Source organism: Ursus americanus, chromosome 4 (genome assembly GCF_024610735.1).
Source record: "Ursus americanus isolate L20-20 chromosome 4, mUrsAme1.1.p, whole genome shotgun sequence".
Lineage (NCBI taxonomy): Eukaryota > Metazoa > Chordata > Mammalia > Carnivora > Ursidae > Ursus > Ursus americanus.
This window is the reverse complement of record NC_142130.1, coordinates 23,010,239-23,034,525: the sequence shown is the minus strand read 5'-3', so window position 1 is coordinate 23,034,525 and position 24,287 is coordinate 23,010,239. Positions and strand designations below refer to the sequence as shown.

General features: G+C 40.7%; 1 protein-coding gene across 4 annotated transcripts in view; it reads left to right on the top strand.

The window, feature by feature from the left end:
* Positions 1-24,287, top strand: part of DGKG (diacylglycerol kinase gamma) — a 203,539-nt gene that overhangs the window by 10,939 nt on the left and 168,313 nt on the right. For all 4 annotated transcript variants that reach the window (XM_087861478.1, XM_087861477.1, XM_087861476.1 and 1 more), the window contains exon 2: positions 22,912-23,221. In XM_087861478.1, the coding sequence (XP_087717604.1) occupies positions 23,155-23,221 (67 nt within the window). In that variant the 5' untranslated portion in view covers positions 22,912-23,154. The remainder of the gene's footprint in view (positions 1-22,911; positions 23,222-24,287) is intronic.

Sequence of the window (24,287 nt, the reverse complement as noted above, 5' to 3'; positions counted from 1 at the left end):
ATCTCAATATATTTTATATATATGTTGCATATATATGTTATATATGAATACTGTGTGCATGTGTGTGTGTGTATACATATACATACATATATATGGCAGGGGACTATAGCAGTGCTAGGCAGGTTGGTGATGGGAAACACCACCTCAGCATCTCAATCATGTTAGAGCCTCCTCAGACACACCTTGGCCAACACACATGGTGATGGGCCATGGGACTCACTCCTAGTCAACACATGGTCAAAGCTCACGAAAACAGTATTTTCAGAAGAAGGGAGACAGCTAAGAACATAAAACTAATTTCTCCCTATTGAAAAAAAAAAGAAAACTTTAAAAAAAATTCCAAGTTCTATTTACAGAGATTCAAAAGAATGTAACAGGAACTATCAGAAGGAGGCAATCTGAGATTAGGAAAATGAAAAATATTCTGCAGAATTAAAATCATGTAATGGAAACACAGACATTAGAACAACACAGAAGACTAAAGAGGAGTGTAAATTCTCACAGTTTTGATAGAAAACACATAAAGAAACAAATCAAAAGGGATGCCTGGGTGGCTCAGTCGGTTAAGCAACTGACTCTTGGGTTTGGCTCCAGGTCCTGGGATCGGACTGGAGTTGGGCTCCCTGCTCAGTAGGGAGTCTGCTTCTCTCCCTCTCCCTCTCCCCCGCTCACACATACTCTCTCTCCCTCTAAAGAAATAATCTTTTAAAAAAAAGAAACAAAACTAATGAGGGAAAAAAATGGAAGCTATAATTAAACATTAAATATTAAAATACAGAACTTTTAAGAGAAAATGGAAGATGAATTATAAAAAATATAAAGAAATATTTTTATGATTTCAATTCAAAATATTGTGTATCAGGGAAAATTAAAGATATATTCTGGTGGAAGTCGCTAATTTATAAGATTTAAAAGAATCTATTGATGTGCAATCAGGAAAAAAACAGTATTTTTAATAAGAATGTGTCAGGCATTTTGTAGCACTGTCAGAAGGAAGTTGATTTATGGCTATAGAGTTTTGAGGTAATAAAATTGTGACCCAGAACTGTATTCAGTACTAAGCAAGGGAAAAAAATATATATTGCCAGACAAAAGAAGTACACAGAAAGTACACCACCAAAATCCTTTAGTGGAAAAAGTATTCAAAATATTCTGATCAACAGGGAAATTAATGAGTATTAAAATTGGGGGATAGAGATGATGTGATATAAAAGATAGGTGAACAGTGAAATCAGCAGAGCAGATTTAATGTTTAAACTTCATTAATATGGTTATGAAACAATGCAACTGTCAAAAATAATTCTTAGTTAAAAAGATAGATAAGAAATTTAATGATGATAATCTGGGTCTAAAAAGTCGGATAACTCCAGAAAACCAAAAAGGCTTGAAGTACTAAAGCTCTCATTTTGTGCTGAGAGACATTGAATACTAAATACATTTTTTAAAAAAAGAGTAGATGAGTATGAGACTAGAAATGCCTTATTTAACTTCAAAATTAGGAGAAAGATTTGAAATAGTATGGCCAAGATTAAAAACTAATAAAGAAAATAGCAAGGGAACATAAAAAAAGAAAGTATAAAATAAGACGATAGAAGTGAGGTCAAACATGTTATCACATTAAGTGTGAATGGCTTAATTGTTTCTATTAAAAGACAAAGAGACATAGATCGGGCAAAAACCAATTCTAAATATATGCTGTTTAAAACAAAGTGGGACAGAAAGGAGAGAAAAAAAGGAAAGAGTATAAATATACCAGGAAAATGCAAACCAAAAACAGAAAGGAGAGCAATATTAATATTAGACAAGGGAGAATGGTGCATTAACTGTGGCTGGATGATATAATCCATTAGAAAACATACCATCCATGAGTATTTTTATTCTAAGTAATATAAATATTAAAATATATAAAATAAAATTGTCAAAACAATCACAATGGGAAACAACATATTTCTATCAATCTTCAATATATTGAGTCACAAAAACAAATGAGTATGTAATGAGTTTTAAGGATATAAGGAATTTGATGCAGTGAATATATATGCAATGGATTTCACATTCAAGAATGAAATAATATATGTATCTGTTAAAACACTTATAAAATATTGAGAAATTTCGATCATTTTATAAAGTCTTGTGATGTATTCCAAAAAGTAGAAATTGTCCTGACACCAAGAGGAAAATCAAATTCAAGTAGAGTTTCTCTAGGATAATATATTCTAGAAAGTCGATGTAGCCTGGGACCCATGCACATCCACCTGCCACTGTTAATTCGGCATTCAGTGAGAACAAGACCCAAGACCTGTTATTTAACAAGCATCAAATCTACAGAATGCTTCCTTCTCTAAGAATGAGTGAAGAGTAAAACACATAGGAACTAAGGAAAATGCAAGATAAAGGAACAAAGAATAGCATCCCCAGTGAAAGTAAATGAGCTCCTCCAGCTGGACCTAAAAGAATATTTTAGGAGATTGGAATGCTCTTAAAAGGGCAGGAAACCATGGCCTTCACAAATCAGAAGAGAATGAAAGCAGGCAGAGATGAAAATGAAATATGATATGCAAAGATACAGATGAGATTGCAAGGAAACTAAAACACAACGGAATTGAAATCTCTTGGATGCAACTAATGAACAGTTTGTTTTATAGAAAAATCAAATCAAGTATGTGGAGAAAGTAAGGTTATAAAATATAGAGAATTAGTATTAAAGCCAACTTAAGAAGAGATGTCTAAATTATTGCGAATCCAGTTTTAAAATTATATGGAGGGGGCACCTGGCTGGCTCAGTTGGTAGAGCACACAACTCTTAATCTCAGGGTCATGACTTTAAGCCCCACATTGGGCATGGAGCCCACTTAAAATTAAAAAAAAAAATTAAGGGCACCTGGGTGGTTCAGTTGGTTAAGTGTCTGCCTTCGGCTCAGGTCATGATCCTGGAGTCCCGGGATCGAGCCCCACATCAGGCTCCCTGCATGGGGAGTCTGCTTCTCCCTCTCCTTCTGCCCCTCCCCCTGCTTGTGCAGTCTCTCTCTCTCTCTCAAATAAAATCTTTAAAAAATAAAATTGTATGCAAAAGTAAGATACATTCATAGAGAAGATATGCATTTGTTACAAAAACTTATGAAACAGCAAGTTGGGATTTAAAGCCTCAGATCACATTTTTAAAAACCTGGAAAAACTGGTGTTTGTCTGGAATCTATGGGAAAGGATGGGACAGTGAAAATAAAATGTTCTGAATTCCTTGGTTCAACTATGAGAGAGTCATTCTGTTCTTGACATTTAATTTTAGAAAATAATAGTTATAGAATTTCTTTTTCCACTAATCCGTCTTCCAAACCCAGGGACTCTAAGGAAACATACTTCAAATGAAACAAGACAGAAAACAAAGGAGATGGTGAGGAAGCATTAAAAAAAATTAAAAAGACCATGAAAATGATGAGATCAAATACTTCAGTTATAACAGCTCACATTAATGAACTAAGTGACCCATTTTTAATAAAGGTCTTCGCCTTGTGCCAGAAAATAAAACTCAACCATACGTTGTTTACCATATTCATCCCTGAAACAAAATGATGTGCAAAGATTAAAATGCTGAGACAAGGTGTAGCAGGCAGATGCAACAAACGCTAAAGCAGAAGTCATGACATTGATATAAGACAAAATGCAGTTTAATACAAGTATCATTGACTAAGGCAGTGAGGGTTGTTTTATATAAACAGAGGGTCCAGTTCACAGTGAAGATACACTGTCGTGAAAATATATGCATCAATAACTGTTGACAGATGCAAAACTTATGTTGCACCCAAAACACAGTAGCGGTGAAAGATTTTTAAATGCCACAGTCAGACTTTCACATACCATGTAAACAAGAAATAATATAAATACAGGAATTATATAATATAATGAAGATTGACTGAAGATTAAATATATGCTGCATAATATCCAAAATACAGAGAATGAAAATTTTTTCCCATGGTTCAAAGAACATTTACAAATACTAATTATTAGGGTACAAATAAAACCTTAGTCCTCAAAGCAGAAATACTAAAGGTCACAGTCTCTGAATACTAGAAATGAGTAATAAAAAATAAACAGTATGGTGGGCAAGTCAAAATCACGGTTGGTTTATATAATAAATACTATATAAAATGTACTATGTAGCCATGGAAAGCAATATTGTGTATAAGAGAATGTTTAATAACACCAAATAATAGTCATCATATTCTGTTACATGAAAGAAGTCAAAAAGAGATAAAAAGGAGTTCAAAACCAAAAAAAGAAAGTGCATGCATCTATTCATGGGAAAATTCTAGAAAGAATTTACAGCAACATGTTAATTGTGGTTATAGTTGGTACTGCAATTATATGTGATTTTTATTTTAAAATGATTTAAAAATATGATTTGGATTCTTGACTAAGATTAATATTATGCTTCTACTGTTCATAGTTTGTAGAATCTATATTCTTCCACTTTTTTTGCTAATGAAAATAAGATTAGATAAGCTCATTTCTAGACCTTTGGCTTTTTGTTGTTGCTGCTATTGTTCTCCAGAATTCCTCAAAAGTCAATAAAGTAGTTCAGTAACCACTGGAAAGTTCTCCTGGTCATACTTGTTCCCAAACTATAGACCAAACTACTCTTTGCTCTTCTTGCTCTGAAATTAACCAGCCCACTTCCCAAACTACCCACCCACCCCCCAACCTTTTCTTGGCTAATATAGTTGTTGTTTTTTTGTACTAGAATTTTCAGATCATTCTCGGCTATTTTTCATGATGTAATTCGTATAAATTTGTGGCATCTTCCTATGTATTCCATGATCGTGTGCCCTTGCCTTTATTTCTAAATATCCTTTTCAGATACGAACCATGTGTTAGTCTTGCAGGCATTTTTTTTTTAATGAATCATTCCTTTTTCCTCTGGTATCTGCCTAAATCTAAAGTCCTTGGCTATTTTGTACAAGCAGGTTTCTTCTTAACAATCATGACCTCTGAGTTGGAGTGAATTCTTTCTCTCAAGATGCTTCTTATGCCTGCTTCACTTAGCAAGTTAGTTTCTGATTTGGTATTGAAATTTTGGGAGGAGGAAGGAGGTCGAAGGTAAATAATACCAATTATCAAGGCTGTTGAATGTGGAGGAGGACATTTCCATTGAAAAAGTGAGGAAAATCTGTTGGAATGAGGTCCAGAGGACTTTATTCGCTTAAATTTCTTTACTCCATGTCAACAAGGGAAATAAAAACACTAGTCTGATTCTCTACTTTTAGCCAAATGAGGCTTTCTGCAGACGTTCAGCCAGTTCGAATTCTCTTTCTCTGCCCCAGCTTCCTTTGTGCCAGAGCAGTAGTGGCTAGGAAGGCACCCCCCCATCTCCTTCTTGTGGCCAAGTGGCCTGTAGAAAATCCTCACAATGATATAGCACATGTTCCTCACCCTTTTCTGCTCAGTCATGAGATATTCTAGGTGCTCTATCTTTAGAGACATGAATTCCCATTATAAACCAATTTTGGATCCAAAGCCATGTGGCCATAGAGACATGTCGGTCCATAAATGCAGTTTCTAGCACACCTTGTAACCACATGTATGTGTGTTGTATATGTGTATGTGTCACCAGGCACCTGCCTCTCATGTTTGTCTTTGTTTTACCAGTAGTTCTACACTTTGGCAATATTCCTGGCATGATCCCAGCTCTTTGACCCTCTTCCCCATCAGCCTCTAGGCAAATACATGCCCCCCATGCTCAAGAGGTACAAGCCTCTCATTACTAGACATGAATTCCCCGTCAGCATATGGTGAATTGTGGCTCAGAAAGCGATAGCCAGTGTTGACGCTCTTTGCTTCTTTTTTGTCCCAGAATCCCAACTGTTAGCAGAAAGAGTGGATGACAACACCATCCCTATACCCAGGTTTTTCACTGTCTTGCCTAAAACTAGTGAGAGAGCAGGTCAGACTAGATCATATAGGACCTCGAATGCCTGGAAAAGGAATTGAACACAAACCGATAGTCAATAAGAGGCAAGAATTGGTTCTTGAGAAAGAAAGTAAGTGAAACTGGTGGGGTTTCGTAGGGTAAAGTCCTCAGACACAGGGAGGGCTAGAATGGAGGGAGGCAGTTCTAAAGATCAGAGGCAGAAGCTAGAGCCAATTACTCAGAAATTGGGGGTACTGTCTGGCACAAGAAAGGGACGTTGCTGAGAGATAATATAAAACAGTTGCTAAGTTGTTTTGGTATTGAAATTTTGGGGAGGAGGGAGGAGGTCGAAGGTAAATAATACCGATTATCAAGCCCACTGAATGTGGAGAATGACATTTCCATTGAAAAAGTGAGGAAAATCTGTGTTATTTCATTTTGGAGGTGGAGGTAGGAGGAAGATAAGTTTGAGAGTAGATCTATTTATATATTTAAAAGTCACACCTAGGAAATGGTTGGTGAACTGAATAAATGCATGTGATTTCATCAGCAGCAGGATGTCTTTCTGACCAAACTAAGCTCGGCATGTTATTTCACGCTCTGTTCAAAACAATGTCAGTCAATCAAATCAAATGATTTTTTTCTTTCTTCTTCTTCTTTAGTGGGGGCTGATTTCTGTTGGCTATTTTTGTCTAGTTGAAAGTGATTCACCCAGGGAGGCCTCTCCATTTGAATGATAATTTATTAAATACATTCAGCCAAAGGACTAACTCTGTGCTCTTTCCAAACCCCCCAGCGTCCTAAATCTAGCTCATGTATGCAGCCACTCCTAATTACTCCAAGCAAAAGTTGCCACAAAATTCCCATGTCATAGTCTTCTGCTTTATTCATTAATTGCTTCTAGGGGTGCAAGTAAAATTTATACCATTTCATCTTTTAAAATAGCTGGCTCTGAAAAGCATCATCTTTCCTTTCCATCCCTAAATTCATACCTTCTCTCATCTTAAACCCCTTTCTCCATTATTTTATGGAGGGGGCCCTATTTTAAGGTATTGGGGAATATTGGCACAGTTATGTGCATTCGACAAAGAAGAAGGGAAGGCAGATGGCATCCGTTGAGCCTTACGTGCCAGACACTGTGCTAGGAAATCTGTATTCATGATATCTAATCCTGTTCTGTAAGGTGACACCATTATTCCCATTTTCCAGCTGGGAAAACCTGGGCTCGGAGAGATTAAGTAAGAATAAGTAATGTGCTCAAGACCACAAATCTAGGAAATGTCACAGGTGAGATGCAAACTTGGGTTGGACTCCAGATGGATACTCTTTTCTAACAGACGTAGATTTCCATGCATAGGATACTGTTGGCCTGTTGTTGTCCTCATCAGAAACCAGTAGTGTGAAGAAGCAGTGGAGGAGAAGCCCTTTACAGCACAGGGGCTCCAGGGCCCTGGCCCTTTGACGTCTCACCCATTGCCAACCTGTACAGACCCATGAATGAAAAGGGCTCATGAGTTTGGAAGACTTGGGGGAAATGAAATGACACACTCCTAATTAGTTTGAACTGAGGAATCCATTAACTATAATTTTTATTGAAATTGAAACTATAAGACATAATCTTGTAGCACAGGGGCTCCTGGGTGGCTCAGTCAGTCAAGCATCAATTCTTGCTCCTAGCTCAGGTCTTAATTTCAGGGTCATGAGTTCAAGCCCCGTGTTGGGCTCCATGCTGGGTGTGGAGCCTACTTAAAAAAAATAATAATCTCCTAGCATGAAGAAACTCTTAAATTAGACCGAGTTTAGGAGTCTTGAGGTTTTGATTTCAGTCATTCCTCTCCCCAATGTAAACATGTTGAGTACACTTAGTAAATGAGTCTTTTCCTCCATCCTTTCTTCCCAGTCAACCACATGAGCGCACTGATCTCTTCTGTCTCTGAACTCCACAGCTTTGAACTCACACAGCTAAGCTTTTATGGCAGCTTTGGGGCATCCCTCATAGACTGTCAGCTCGCTAAGGACTGAGATCATTCCTTATTCCTTATTCTCCCTGAAGCCCTCACAGCTCCTAGCAGAGTATTTTACTAAGGGATGTGTGAGTGTAGAAGTTTAATTGCCTTTCGAACATCATTATTTTAACCAAACTTTATAGAAAAGATAAGTAGTAGATAGGATTTCAAGTTGGAAAACAATCCACTGTGATGTACAGAATAACAGTGCTGGTGTAGGAGAATTTCAGAGGTAGGTAATTCATTTATTTAACTGTGGTATACATTTATACATAGTTCACGTATATGCATGGAATACTCATAAAGTACAAAAAGACGCATAATGTGCCTTGTTCATACTACAAGCCCGCACACATTACATGTCCATATGTAGTATGAATACCTTCAAGTACTTCTACTTTCAAGTCAGTGTTCTTCAATCTCTAACCAATATAGGTAAACTTGGAGAAGATTGATTTGGGTTGTGCCAGAGGAAAGAGAAAGCAGACCAAAATGGAGGGAAAAACAGAAGTCTCCTTTATATTTAAGAAATTATATAAATAATATATCCCCCTTTTTAAAAGATTTAAAACATACAGATAATGGAAACTCCACTTCTAATTTCTATGTGTTCCTTGGAGGTATTAATTATGAGATTTTATGTGCATTCTTTCATATGTCTCTTTTTTGAGGTTACATACATATATTTGCACCATTGAAAATATTGCATATGATTTTGAGGTTCTTAAAACACTGTTTCCTTCTTTTTTTTTTTTTTTAAAGATTTTACTTATTTATTTGACAGAGAGAGAGAGAGAGCACAAGCAGGGGGAGTATCAGGCAAAGGGAGAAGCAGACCCGCTGAGCAAGGAGCCCGATGTGGGACTCAATCCCAGGACCCTGGGATCATGACCTGAGCTGAAAGCTGGCACTTGACTGACTGAGCCACCCAGGCACCCCAAACTATTTACTTGTACTAGTTCTAATAGTCACAATAACTGTAAGGGAGATTCCATTATTCTCATTTTATACATGAGGACCCTAAGGGTTGGATAGATTAAGATTTAAAAATTTTCCAAGGTCACATACATAGTAAGTAGTACCAGATCTAACTTGAACCTTCCTTTCCATGAATAAGATATTTCTCCATTTATTCAGGTTTTCCTTTATGTCCTTCAATAAATTTTTATCGATTTCTTCATAAAGGTCTTACACATTTCTTGTTAGATTTATTTCAGGGAACACTACTTTTCATTAAAATTTTGAAAGAGATCTTTTTCTAGCCTAATTGGCTATTGCTTGTATAAAGGAAAGCAATTCATTTTCAAATATTGATTTTATATACAGTCACTTTGTTGAAATGCCTTAATAGTTTATTTCATTCTCTTGGTTTTTCTAGGTATACTATCATAGCATTTAAAAACTGTGATGCCTTCATCTTTTCTGTTCCAATACGTATACCTCTTATTGCTTCTTATTTAATTGCATTGGTTAGGAGCTCTAATAGTTTGTTGAATAGTAGAAGTCATAACATGCATCCTTATCTTGTCCTTGATTTTAATGGCAGTGATTCCAGTACTTCGCCATTTAAGTGTGAGGTTTGCTGTGGGGTTTTGGTAGGTAGCTATTGTGAAATAGAGGGTGTTCCATTTACCTTCTAATGTGCTTTGCTTTTTTGCTTTGCTTCTAATGTCGTTTGCTTTTTCATCCTACTTGGGTATTGAATTTTATCAACTTTTTTTCTGAATTTATTGAGATGGTCATATGAATTTCTCTTTGATTCTGTTAATATAGTGAATTATATAGGTTTTATAATTTTGATCCATCCTTGCTTTCCTAGAATAAACTCTATGTATTGTCCTTTGTCCTTTTAATACTGTACCAAATTTGGAGGGTTTATGGGGAGGGGTTGCTTAATTTAGTAAGGAGATTGGTCTATAATTTATTTTTATTTGTGCTCTCCTTATTCTATTTTTGTAATTGGGTTATACTAGCCTCATAAAATAAACTGTAACATAACATCTTTTTCTATGCTCTGGAACAACTTATGTAAGAGAATTATCTATTCTTTGATGATTCTTAGAACTTGCCTGTAATACTGGCCGGACCAGGAGGGCGGGGCAAGTAGACTTTTGAATATTGATCGAGTTTCATCTGTTATTATTGGACACGTCAGGCTTTTCTAGTTTTTGAGTCACTTTTGAAAATTTCTGTTTTCTCAAAATTTTGTCATCTGGTTTTTCCAATGTGACGCTATAAAGTTGAATATCTTATTTTTTCATAATTTAATAAAATCTCTTGCATTTATAGTTATGCCTCCTTTTTCATTCCTAATATTGTGGGTTTCCTCTTCCTCCTTGTCCTCTCCCTTCTCTTCCCCCACTTCCCCCTCCTCTTCTTCCTCCCCCTCCTCCTCCTTTATCTCAGTTTCTCTCCCTACCTCTATCTCTCTGCCCCAAAGAATTGTCTGTCTTATTGATTTTTTTTTCAAAACAATCAAAAGAGCATTTGCTCTTACTAACTACCCAGTTGTTCTGTCTTGGATGCTAGCTCATTACTTTCAGCCTTTATCTTCAGTACTGCCCCCCTCAGCTTTATTTAGATTTCTTTTCCTCTTCTGACATCTTGAGTTGAGGTTTAGTTCATTTTTTTTTTCATCTTTCTTGTTTTCTAAGAAATTCATTTAAAGCTACAGCATGTCCTTTAAGCATTGTTATAACCAAATTGCACATCTCCTAAATTGATATGTAATGCTTCCATGTTTTAATTTTTAAACAAGAAGTTACTTAAGAATACGCGGGATTCTTTTCCCTTAATTTCCATATTGTTGCAGATCTGATTTCCTGGGGAGCAGATTCTGAGATGGAGTTGGCAGTGCAGGAGAGTTATTAGGTTTAAAGGGAGTGCTCTTGGGATCACTACTTGTGGAAGGGAAGGGACAGAGCAGGATTTGGCAAAGTTAGAAGTTGGACTGGGATGGCCCTGCTGAGTTGTTTTCACTAGGCTGAGAGGGCTGGGCCTGTATTAGAGCCCCCGCCTCCTACTTTGTATCATTCAGGAATTGCTTGTGGGTTGCCCAGGGAGGGGCCATGACCTTGGGCAAGGCAGCTCTTTCCAGCTAAGGCAATTCCTAAAAAGGGCTGACAGCTAAGAGCTGTCTGCCAGCAGCACTCCCAAGCAGCTAGGGGAATAAATCCTTCTTTCCAAAAGGAGATCTGGTTGGCACAGTTCAGCATCTACTACAAATATAGTTTTAATAGTTTAACTGACTTCTGACTGTTGACGTTTAATCTGTATGAGACATTTCTCCATAGATTTTTTTTTAACTGAGTTTCACTGACTTCAGGATATTTACTTAGATGCATATAACCAAAATGTATTTAGCAATCCCATACTGTGAGACATTTGGAATTTCTGCTCTTACGAACAGTGCTTCCACAAATATCCTTGGAGTTGAAATCTTGTAGAGGTAGTAATAGTAATTGCAGATGTACTGCTGTTGTTATTGTCTGTAATTAATTTCTTAAGATAAACTGACAGAAGTAAAATTACATGGAAATGTACATTCTGAGGCTATTGATATGTTGTGCCATTTTGGCTAATATACTTCCATACCAGCAGTGTTGGAGAGTTTCCATTTTATTGCTTTCTTACCAGTAAGGATTTTACCTATTTTTAATTGTTAACAATTTGATAATTTGGCAGTGGTATCTTACTCTTGTGGCTATCCTATGAAGTAGGACTTAAATGAATATCAAAACATGACATTTCCCAGCCTAAAATGATGGTACCAGATATGATGTGTCAAAAGCAAAGAGTTGATGTCTAACACTTCTGGAAGGAAAATAGAATTACAATTAGAAGAAACCTTAAATATTACTACTCCACTCTCTACAGTTATCAGATGAGGAACTTGAGGTCTAAAGAGTAGAAGTGACTTGTTCAAAGTCAGCCAGCTACTAAATGTCAGAACCAGCATTAGACCCGAGGGCTCCAGGCCATGTCACTCTACCTTCTCTGATTTGCTTGGGAAACGAATGTGTCTTTCTTCCCAGTTTCCAAAACTCTACCAAACTGTGGTGTCTCTGAAACTGGAATTCATGAGCCCCCTATGAAATGTTTTAGGTTTTGTGTTTTATTCAAGTAAGACTTTTTTATTTTATTTTATTTTATTTTATTTTATTTTATTTTATTTTATTTTATTTTATTTTGAGAGGGAGAGGGAGACAGAGAAGAGGGGCAGAGGGAGAGGGAGAATCTTAAGCAGGCTCCACGCCCAGCATGGAGCCCAGTGTACAGTTCAATCTCACGACCCTGAGATCATGACCTGAGCCCAAATCAAGAGTTGGACGCTCAACCCACTGAGCCACCCAGGTGCTCCCAAATAAGACTGTTTTAAAATCGTTACAAATATATTTGTATTTCTTGATGACTGCCTTACAGATATACACCAGGTGCTGCTGTGTGATTTCAGTGCCCCTGTTATCTTTGTGTCACATGGCATAATGGTGAAGAACCACCTCCAGAGTCAATTACCTGGATTGGAATCCTGCATAATCCATCCGTTAATAGCTACATGACCTAGGACAAGCTACTTAAACCTTTGTGCTTCAGTCTCCTCATCTTTAAAATGGGAGAAATATTTGTATCTATCACATAGGGTGGTTGTGAGTAGTCAACTAGATAATTCACGTGAATTAATTACGACAGTCTGGCATGTTGTAAAAGTTATTATTAATGAGGTGTTTTTCAGACTGGGGCCTAGACACCTTTAGGGTGAAGAGGGCCATCCAGGGACATGTTGTCTGGAGTCAGAATGAGATGCAAGCACCCCTAGGTGCTGTTGTCCATGGTGCTTAATTATTATGACATGATTGTCTGTAAGGACATTGTTATTCTCTGAAGTTGGTAGAGGAAGAGGCACCTGACAGCTCAGAGCCTTTTATAAACTAAGTCCTGGGCTCCTCAGATGAGCCAGAAAATTGGTCCTCAGGCAGTTTACAATCAGACATGGTATTCATGATCTTCCTAGGTGTTCAGGCCGACTTGGGTTTGAATGATGGCTCAGCTGCCTGCAAGGAGTCTGATGCTAGGTACGGTGGCATAATAATTCTTACTTTGAAAGATGGTTCTGAGGATTCTGTTCGTGTAGAACAGGCAGTAGATTCTCAACAAATGGTAGCTGTTGTTGAGGTTGTTATGGGAAGCAGAAAGTGGGAGGAAAGAAACAGAAAGGAGAATTTGAGAACAGGAGGCGGAAGGCAGCAGAGGAGGGAGAGGAGAATGAAGTAGAGAATGCTCACGGGCCAGCTCACCACACGTTCCTCCTGGTCTGCGGGGCCTGTCCAAGCTAAACGTCGTTTCCCTCACTGTTCCAAACGTGAATGTTGAGTCTTTGGCGTGGTTTTGTTGTGGGTATTGTTACCACACATGCCAACATAAGCACGCCTGACATCACGCTGTGTTTTACAGTGCTCTCTTTTTCTAGACCTGCCAGGCCCCATACTCGTGCCTTGCCATGTCCCTTCCCTTCGATTTCTAACACTGGAATGAGCTGTGGTGGGAACCGACTTGCCACTTTCTCACCCTTTCAGGCTTTTCTGTTTGTTGGGTTTTGCCCTTCACTTTATGGTAGGAAACTCCTGTTATCTGTTCTGTGCCCTCTCCAGATGATACATTTGGCACAAAATGTCACAGGAGGAACATAAAACATAGATCCAGATTGTAAAGAAGGGAAAATTCTTCAGGGGATATAAATCATAACATGAGAATTTTAGTAACTAGGCAGAATAACAGGCATCTGGCAGTCATGCAGCTCTGGCTTCCCTAGAATGTTTTCCTGCCTCGGGAAAGTGGAGCTGAGAGGTCTGGAATCTATCTGCTTTAGGGCCCTCTTAAGGAGAAGGAATAACTCCACGCATCCCAAGCTTCTCTTCTTAGTGCTGTCCATTACATTAGGTAAAGCAGTGGTTATAAAACACCGGTATGCATCAGAATCTCCAGGGCTTTGTAAAACACAGATTGCGGGGCCACCCTAAATTTCTGGAGGTCTGTTTCAAGAATTTGGTTTTCTTCCATCTTCCTGGCAATGCCAGTAACTGCTGGTGTGAGGACCATGCTTTAAGAAGCACTGTTAGGAAATTTTACTTGCTAAAAGATTCTCATAAACTTTATACAAATCATTCTCATACCAACCCCTGTGAAACATGTGTTACTATTATTATTTTTTTCATTTAGAGATGAAGAACCACTTGTTTAATGTCACATAGTTGTAAGTGGTAGAGGCAAGATTTAAATTCTGGTCTAATTTCAACAACACACTTGTGCTTAATGCTTTGGGAAGAAGGCTCCCTGATGCTGGATAAGAGTCATTTTCCCCAAGTAGTAATTTCTTGAAGGAGGCTTCCCCCTCATGGTCCTTTCCCTGCATCAGCCCAGCACTTGCGCCCTACCCCCGCCACCCCCCCCACCTCCCTCCAGCTCTGGAGCTCAATGAGGCCAGGGTGTTTCTCTTTGCAACCCCAGTTCCTTAGCATTTCCACTGTAGCACCCCTAGTGGCAAAGCCAAGACTACATTCTCCCATGTGGAGAGAGCAGAGATGACCGAAGGGCAAGAGCACGTTTTTTCGAAGTCTCATGTTTTACCTCCAAATTCCTGCATATTTTACATTCTTCTGTTCCATTCTGTGTTCATGTTTAATATAACATAGTTATTTCCCTCAAATACTATTGGCTTTCCAGGGGCATGCCAAGGTTTTTCCTCTGGCTTCCAGTTTATCTTCCAGGTTGAGGATGAGGGTTTAGGTCCTCCCTAGTTGGCTTAGTTGATGGCATCAGCACGTAACACAGGGCCTGGCACTCCTTCGTTATATTGTATTATCATGAAAGGAAAGACCATGGGCTTTGGGACCAAACAGACTTGGGTTCAAATACCAGTTCTGTCACCTACTGATGGGTGAACTTGGGTCAATCACTCTGGCACTGTTTTTGCCGCTGTAAAATGGGCATAGAAAATACCTTCCTCACAGGGTTTGGTGACTGTTGCTGATGAAGCGTGTAAAGCACCAGATGTGTGATAGTCTAGAAATGGAGGTTGCTGCTGTGGCTTATTGTTAGAATGATATGTTGAACAGGTGAATAATTAAGCGATCGAGGGACCCACACTCCAGCTGGGACGCCCCTGGGCTGTAAATGCTCTCCCACCTGACAACTGCCTGCTTGTGCCAAAGGCAGCCCGCCTTCAAACAGCCGGTCTCCACTTCTCCCCGGACACTGCACGCCTTTCCTGGGTACCAGGCCCCTGCATCTGGGCAGCTTCGTTCAGCCTCCCATTTTCCCAGCACCCCCAGAGCAGGGATTCTTAGGCTCAGGCTGAGGCTGCTAATGAGATGCAGAGTCCTTAACTGGAAGTCTTTGAATTGTTATGGGTTGCACGCCATCCCAAGACTTTTATTTTTATGTTTGTATAAGGACTATACACTGGTAATTTATTAAATGAGTTATTAGGGATTACTCATATTTGCTATTCATAAACTCAAATTGGCTCATTACTAAGTTCCCCAGGGGGCTCTAATTCAGTTATCTGTGGAGTCCGGCTGCTTCTAAATACGGAACCGCTGCTGCCTCCTCCCTCAGCTAGATGGTTAGAACGCTGAGACCTGCGGGGAAAGTCCTGTCTTGCAGCGTCGGATTTGCTCTGAGTTGGTTGTGGTGTTCAGCAACTGCTATTCTTGCCTTTTAATTAGAAATCAGAGTTCACGTACCTTCATCATTATCGTATTAGCTTGTGGAGGATATTTGGTTAACCTAACAGCATGTAGTGACACAGAGCTGCCTCAAAAATATTCTAGGCCTATAATTTTCCAATTACTAGATATTAAGACGTGAACAAGTTGCAGTTCGAGCATGAATCATGCATATTCTCTTGCTAAACAGGTACATATGTACTCTGAACCCAGAAGCGTTGATGGAGTGGTTTTGATGCTCTATGACCGCATAAATAACTGCCCTCAAATCTAGTGGCTCAGCCATCATTTTAGTATCCTGAATAATTCTGTGCATGAGGAATTCAGACAGGGCTCAGCAGGGACAGCTTATCTCTGCTGCACATCCTGTCTACTGAGGTAGCCAAATCCAAAATAGCTTCTTGTCTTCCATGTCCGGCCGCACAGCCAGAACAGCATAAGTGACTGCTTGCTGGCCGGAATGGCTTACGTAGGATCACACAGCGGGGTCTTCAGTTTTCACCATCATAGCTGGGTTGCTCCCTTCTCCTCCAGGTGATGTTAAGCCTCCCTCTGTCCATGTGGTACCCCTGTGATCTCTCCAGTAAGGTGGCCGAGCTCCTGACAGGGCAGTTCAGGGCTCTCAGGAACACAAAAACAGAAGCTGCCAGGCCTGACTCTGACACACTGTCCCTTCTACTGCATTCCCTTGGTTAAAGCAAGTGCCAGGCACAGTCCAGACTCAAGGGGAAGGGACCAAAATGGGCATGAATATCAGGGGGCATGGTTTGGGAGGGACCGCTGGTGTGATAAACTATCATACTGACAATTCATTAATGAATTCAAGCAACTTAAGTAACTTGGAACATACTGTCAAGTTAAGCCAAATAAAGTGACTGTTACAAGTTTATAGATGGTAGTTTATAGTTACAGATTTGCAGGTCATTATTTTCATATTAAAATGTGTGCATTATTTAATATTAAAATTAGGGTTTAATATTAATATTAATTAATTGAAATTATTATTATTAATTTTAATTTTAAAATGATTTTTCTGCTGGAAAGTGCAAACAGGTATGGTAAGATCTTTCACTCCATGCAAATTATCTCTGTCAGTAAACGTTGAGAACTACTTTTCTACTGGTCAAGAAATGAGCGCTCAGAAATCTTGTAGTCGCTAGAGCCACAGAGCAGGCAGGAGGACACTGTTGCCACCCCGAAGGAGATCAGAGTCTCACAGGGAAGAGTTGGCAAGTATACTGCAGTGTGGCAAGTGTCATAAAGGAGAAAAGCCCCACGAGCTATTGAAGAGCAGAGAAGACAAGCCCAGCCCAGGCCATTAAAGGGAGCTTCTTGGAGTAGGTGACATTGGAATTGAACTCCAAGGGCAACACAGGAGTTACAGAGTTTAAGAGGGGTCAGCAGGAGCGCAAGCCCAGAGACAGGACAGTTATCAAGATGGGACTCGTCACACGGTTGGGAGGAGAGAGGGATTCTTATCTTTCTGGCTCTTAGTCATTCTTCCCTTAGAAAAAAGTACTCATTATGGGTTTGTCATAAATCATTGGGTGCATATAAATAAGCTCCCCCAATCTGATGCCATATTCATGAATTAATGTTTTTATGAGAGCAAGGAGGAGATGAAGGGGTGTTTGTTCTGGGTAATTGGCTATGGCTGATTCATTCGGATGAATAGAGACCTGGGGCTCAAGTCAATACCCATTGAATATGCCATCTTCCTTCTGACTTGTGATTTCCATGCTGACATCTGTACAGAACAAATAGAGTTTGATCTGGGATATGAAATTGCAGAGCTAGAAAATGTGTTAGCAACCATTATGCCTACCCCCTCATTTGACAGGCAAGGTCACTGGGGCCCGGGGAGCCGAAGCAAGTGCTCCGAGTGGCATAGCCGTCGGGACATAAAACACTCTTCTCCCATCCAAGCCTGACAATACCCAATCTGAGTGTTATTTAGAAAACCCTATTACATTTTCTCCTGTCAGGAAAGATATTCAGGGTGGTAATAAGAAGATTGTGCCTACTCTAAAGAGCCGCCGTGAGGGGCGTGTCGGGCGGGCTGCTGAAAGGGTTATGCTGAGTGATGTCGGGAGCAAGCCTCTTGAGTGGTGGCTGCCTTCTCTGTCAAAGGCAGAAAACCAGCGGGGCAGTCATGTGGGAGTGTGGTCGGCAGTGACCATCTGGACAGTCAGGCCATGTTTCAGGCCCCTAACTTCTCCCAATAGAGATGAATGGGGCAGCTTCTTCCACCCTGAAGCCGAGCACTGAGCTATGCGCGACAATGATGATAATGAGTATTTGTTGAATTACTGTAAAATATACCTCTTTACCTTGTTACTCCTCCTCAGCTCCTTCAGGAGTCTTCCCACGCCCCTGTGCCAGCTACAAGATGGCCTCCTAACTCCCTGAACATGTCTGTACCACCACACTTCCCATCCTGTGTGTTAATTATCGGTTGGGGTGTCTGTCTCCTACACGGGACTGTCACCCACCACAATAGAGAAGCATAGAGGACCTGTGTGTTCTGTGGGAACCTCTGGGAGAACAGTTTAGTTTGCTCAAAGAGTTAAAAAAAAAAAACTATAGAAGAGAAGTGACCTTTTAATCTGGAACCAGATATGAGTAGTGGTTTGTTATGGGAAGGAAAGAGTGAGGGACATTCCAGGTAGACTAAAGGCATGGTGTGTTTGTCAGTCTACTAACTAATGTTTATGAGGTACTGCCACGTGCCAGGTGCTTTGCTTGGTGCTAGGAGGAGACAGAAGGATGATTTGGCTAGAACGTGGAACATGTGGGGCAGGAGATAATTGGAGTGAAGATGGGGAGGTGAGTTGTACCACAGGTAAAGGATTTTCTGGAACTGGCTAAAAAGCCTGCCCAAAAAGGTCCAAGCGAAGCCACCAAAGGTTTTCAAGCAAGTAAGTGTTAGGATCCAATTTGGTTCTGAGGAAAATCTCTATGAACAGATATGGAATGATTCATGGGATGTATTGTTAAGTGAAAAAAAAAAAAAACAATTTCCAAAGACTGCCTTTGGTGTAATAAAGAAGGGGAAATAAAAAATATCCAACAATCTGCTCGCTGGTGCAAAAACAAACAGGAAAGATAAACTAGAAACTAGAAGGGATGAGTGGGAATAAGATGGAAAGGAGAGGGATGGGCACAGAGTAAAAGGAATGGGGGCAGCCAGGCTTCTCTGAAGAAAGCATATTAGAAAGAATCATTGAGAATGGAGGGAAAAACCCTAGAGTGAAATACAAACAGAAATGAATAGGAGTGTGAAAGAACTAATGTAAGTAACTTTGGAAAATAGGTCTTTGAGGATGTGCTTTGTTGGTTGAAGACAAATCTCAAACTCTTTTTTGTTTTTCACAGAGTTGTAGCTAGCAATTCTGAAACTCCTTTCTGTGTATTTAAGGATTGAGCAAATAAATATATTGTAGATGATGGAAAGGAAGTTTGTTGGAGAAGGAAGCTTAAAAACATGGAATGAGGGGAAGTCTACAGTTGACACTATAATATTGGACTATAGTTGGAAGTCTGAGTGTGAACTTGGGGTTTTTAACATGGATGGATGGATGGATGGATGGATGGATGGATGGATGGACAGACAGCCAGCCAGCCAGAGATGAGATGTGTGTGTATACCTGCTTATATTTTCTGGCCCTGTCCCTGATAAAGCCTAGAAACCATGACATCCCAGTAGCAATGCACATACCTAGTGCCCAAAGCTTGGCTTCTAGTACCATTCTCCACTAAAAGGAATCTGTGCTTTGGAGAAATGACTGATTTCAAGACTACAATTGAGGAAGTACAGGGCGAGATTGAAACATTCTGTAGTACTAGAAAATAAAGATGTTCTCAAAGAATGATGGGAAGATGTCTGAAGAACAGGAAATCAACTTGAATGAGCTTCTACTGGCCAAATTTGGGACAATTCGAATCAAAACAATAATAATAGTGATGGATGATAACCCTCTGAATAAAATAAGAATCCATTAATATAAATAAATACATATATTATATGTAAACATAGCATACATTCATATCTATGTAGATATTTACATATATTATATTTATATTTTATATATTTATTTATAGTATAAATTAATATATTTAAGTAAACTGACATAAAGAAATAAAGAGAAAGCTCTTCCTTACAGTAGAATCCAAACTAATAAATATAGAGGGAGTGATAGAATTAAAAGTTCTCTGTCATGATAATAATTAATCCAGGGGCGCCTGAGTGGCTCATTCGATTAAGCATCTGACTCTTGGTTTCGGTGCAGGTCATGATCTCAGGGTCGTGGGATCGAGCCCTGTGCTGGACTCGGTGCTGGGTGTGGAGCCTGCTTAAGATTCTGTCTCTCCCTCTCCCTCTACACCCTCCCCAACTCACACACTCTCCCTCTCTCTAAAAAAATATATAAATAAAATCATAAAATAATTAATCCAGGCAAAAATCATCAGTGGATGCTAAAACTCCTCGATAAAAGTTTGATGAGTAATTACACAATTACAACAACTTGGAGCAGGAGAAGATCCAGTTCAGAAATCTATGGCCCCACACAAAGACTTTGCACCCAACTGATCTCAGCTGATTGGCTAAGTCATATCGCTAAGTTTGTATTTGCAATTAGGATGATCATGACGATTATTTATTGAGTGCCTGCTGAGTGTTAGGCATTATATTAGGTGAGGTTTTTGGGGTTTTCTGTTTGTTTGGTTTTTGCATATATTCACTCACTTAATCCTAGCACAAGCTCAGTGAGACTTTTATTAGTATCCCCATTTTTGAGGTCAAGAAACCAAGGGTCAAGAAACACAAACTTTGTCTAATGTCAAATAGCAAGTAGGAGGTAGAGCAGAATTCAAAGGCCCTGTCTTCTGACTTGGAGTTCCATGGTGTTCTCTCAGGCAATGTGTCTGTCAGTCCCCTCAGAGCTAGCTCTGTGTTTCTGGAAGTGTGCAGAATGATACGGCCAAGAGGCATTCTTATACAAAAGCTTGGAGGTTCCTTCTTCTGCACCATATTTACTGAACACCTTGCCTCATTTTCCTCATCTAAAAATAAGGAAGGCAATGCTGAATGTACTACATGGTTGTTAGGAGGACAAATGGGCTAATCTCTGTAAAGCATATAGGGTAAAGTAAGCGTCCTCTAAATGACAGCCACAGCCATAGTAACACCAGTGGTAATGTTGAATTCCCTGGTATGATGGAAAATGTTTCTAAAGGTCACCCCTCACTTTTGGACTGAATTGATCATCAGAGGGCAGATCATAAAGAGCTTTGTGTATCATAAAAAGAAGATTACATCGTATTCTATAGGCAATAGAAAATCGCTGAAGAATTTTATTACCGGGAGAGATGTGAACTGGTTGGCAATTTAGAGCAGACCCAGGGCAGGAGAGTAAAAGCCAAGGCAGGGAGCCACTGGGGAGGCCGTTGGTAGAGACTGGACGCGAGACGATGAGGGTCTGAGCTGATGAAGCTGGCATGACGGAGAGGAGGGGACACACAACAGACGGTCACCTGGGTTTGGCAGGAGAGGAAAGGGAAGAGCTGAGGCTGAGCCTCAGGATTCTGGTCTGTGTCCTCGCTACTCTCGGGGTGTGACCAGAATGTAGAGGAGGGGCAGGCTGGGGGCATGGGAACGTGCCAATTTGGGGTGGTCTGGGACACACAGAGGAGCCACTGCGGACAGTTGGATATTCAGATGTGGATTGAGGAGCGAGTGCTGGGGCAGCATGTCTGGGGATCACTGAAGCTGTGGCACTGGGCCCTTCAGGGCAGGGGTATAGAGCCAGGAGAGGGCTGAGGTTGACTCTTGGGAAACGCCAGTATTTAACGATGGCAAAAGAAGTGAAAGGAGACTGAGGGGGAACACTCTGAAAGATAAGATTGTTTCCAGGGGGCTGTTTCCTGCCACAGCAGAAGCTGCAAAGAGAAACAAACGCAGCAAAAATGCCTACTGGATTTGACAATTGTGTCACCGAGGACCCTGGCAAGAGTAGGTACCAAGGAGCAGAATCCAGGCGGGCAGTGGATTAAGGAGAGAACTGGATGGTTTAAGAAGAGAAAATAGAACTTGGATGCTCCTGGGGCTTCAGGCATCTCACTCCTTTGCCATGCATTCCCACCTACTAGTGGAGAGCTCTGATTGGTGGAAGGTCCTCTTTCCAGAGCCAGAGTCTCCTTCCAGCATCTTCCCCCACCCTCCAGGTCCACACCAACCAAGTTCATGAGCTCCCCCAGATAGCCACACAAGCCCCCCTCCTCACCGGGTGGTCTCGTCCAGCCCCTCCACCATCCTTCATATGCTCCAGACTCCCAGACTTAACTTGATGTCTGACCCTGCAACGTGGATCCTGATTTAGGAAATCTGAGCTTCTTTGGTAACATCAGTCTTTATTTCTCCCCCTATTAGGTTGGTGGCTTTCCAACATTTTTTGTAAAACTCAACCCAGAATAAGAAATACATTTTACGTTATGATCAGTAAACCTGTATGTATAACTGAAAAGAGATGCACTCTTATTTTCAATTCCATTTTGCATCATTCCACTCTATCCTATTCAATTTTTGTGTTTTTAAATGCTGGCCTTGGCCCACCAGGTCAGTTTCACAACCCGCTAGATGGGCATCATGGCTGATGGTATGACTGCTGGAGCCACCGTGCCAGGAGGGCCTCAAAGGAAAAGATGCTAAGCTTCTGTGTGAATCCATTCCCTTTCCCTCCCACAGGTTCCCCTGCACTGGGGCGGACAGGTCTTCCCTCTAATCACCTTTGTATGATTCTGAGAGGAAAGCAAACCACTTTAGTCACTGGGGTGTTAGCCAGCCTTGTGGGTATTGGAATGTTCAGGGTAATGGTGGAATTTAGAAATCTGTGGAAGAGAGACTGGCTTACCTTTCAAGTCATGGCAGAGAAGTACTGTCCCTACTTAACTTATGAGGCATCTGATAGCCTGAGGCGTTTTCATGCCTTGAGGATGCCCTCAGGTGGTCCTACTACCACCTCTCCTGTGAGATATGTAAAATTTCCTGAGTTGAGGAGTATGAGTACCTATTTGGATAGGCCACCCAACTGGAGTTGTGCTGGTCTGGTCTGTATGCCCTCTTCAGACTTCCTTGAAGAGACATCCACCCCTACCTTGGGAACCACTGCCTCCACATAGGTCTTTCCCCAGAGAACAGTTGGGAATTTCTTTTATAAGAAAGGGTGACTTACGAATTTTAACACTCCCATTCACAGTATGTTTCTACTTCTCCCAGGAGGAGCCAGGACTTCTGACGACCTTGACTACGATAGAAGCATGCTGTTGGAGCAATAGCACAGGCCTTCTCGCATCTGCTGAACAGTGCCCACCACCGCCATAGACACGTGGGTCCTCCAAGTCTCCCGAAGGGTCAGTCCATCGTGTACCTGCAATGAGCCAGGCCCTGGGCTGGGCCTCAGCTTCACCCTGGTGAACAAAACTCCATCCCTGGCCTCAAGCACTCACACTCAGCTTAAAGATGAGTGAAGAACGGTGGGTCTCCCTCACTCCAGAAGAATTTGACCAACTCCAGAAATATTCAGAATGTGAGTAAATGGATTGACCCCACCTAGGGCAGGATTTCCTCTCGGTGCAGGGAGAACATTTCTGGAGAGCAGGGTGGTATAATTGTTAAAAAGCCACAGAGAATGAGGTTGGGCCTGACAGATTATATTTCCTTATAAACACAGAACCGGTGTCTTTAAACATAAAAACAATTATCTTTACACTCTATAAATGATCCACACTCACCATAGAAATTTGGAATATACAGGGGAAGAAATAAAGAGTAGGTTAAAAATCACAGCCAAACTCATGAACATTTTGGAACACTCCCCTCCTGTGCATATTGCTTTACATGGTTGAGTTCCTGAGTATACAGTACCTTTTTTTTTTCTTTAGCCTACATTTTCTGCCTAACATAATACTGTATTTTCTCAAGTCATTAAAACCTGTTTACAGCGTAATTTTTGAAAGGCTGAAGGCTGCATAGTTAGAAGATTACTCAGTCACTGGCTTTACTATACTCTTGTGTTTGGACCCAGTGCCTTTTTTCAGTAAGATACAGAATTCTGATGTGTGTCTCTTTCTTGACTCTGTTCTGAATATGCCTGGCCTTTCAACTGGGGCTCTTGGTTTCCCAGTAGTTATACCCAGGAACAATTGCAATGCCTCGGACACACTGGTGGCAAGGCCGATGTTCCCATGCGGGCACACAGCTGTGCCCTGCCCAGACTACTTCTAATCCTGACATGGCAGGAATTTGCCGAGGCTGAACCACCCCCTGACCGCTGCCTTCTGCACACACGGCGACCATGGTGTTTGTGCGGTGGCACCAACGTTTTACAGAGCCCTATGCTTTGCAGACCTCCCAGCTGCACTGCCTGCCCTGCCCCTTTGTTCTAATCACCTCTCCCTTCATGTTAATTATACTGGTGCTTTTGTAAATCGCTAGGGCAATGGCAAGTTGACCTGCCCTACAAAGCTTGCCCAGGTAGCCTTTGTATGGCCTTTTGGCAGCCTGCCCCGCTCCCACGGGGCAGGCAGCTCTTGTCCACAGTACTGGTCTGGGAACCTAAAGATTGGGCTCCAGGGCCTCCTGTGGCTCTTGCT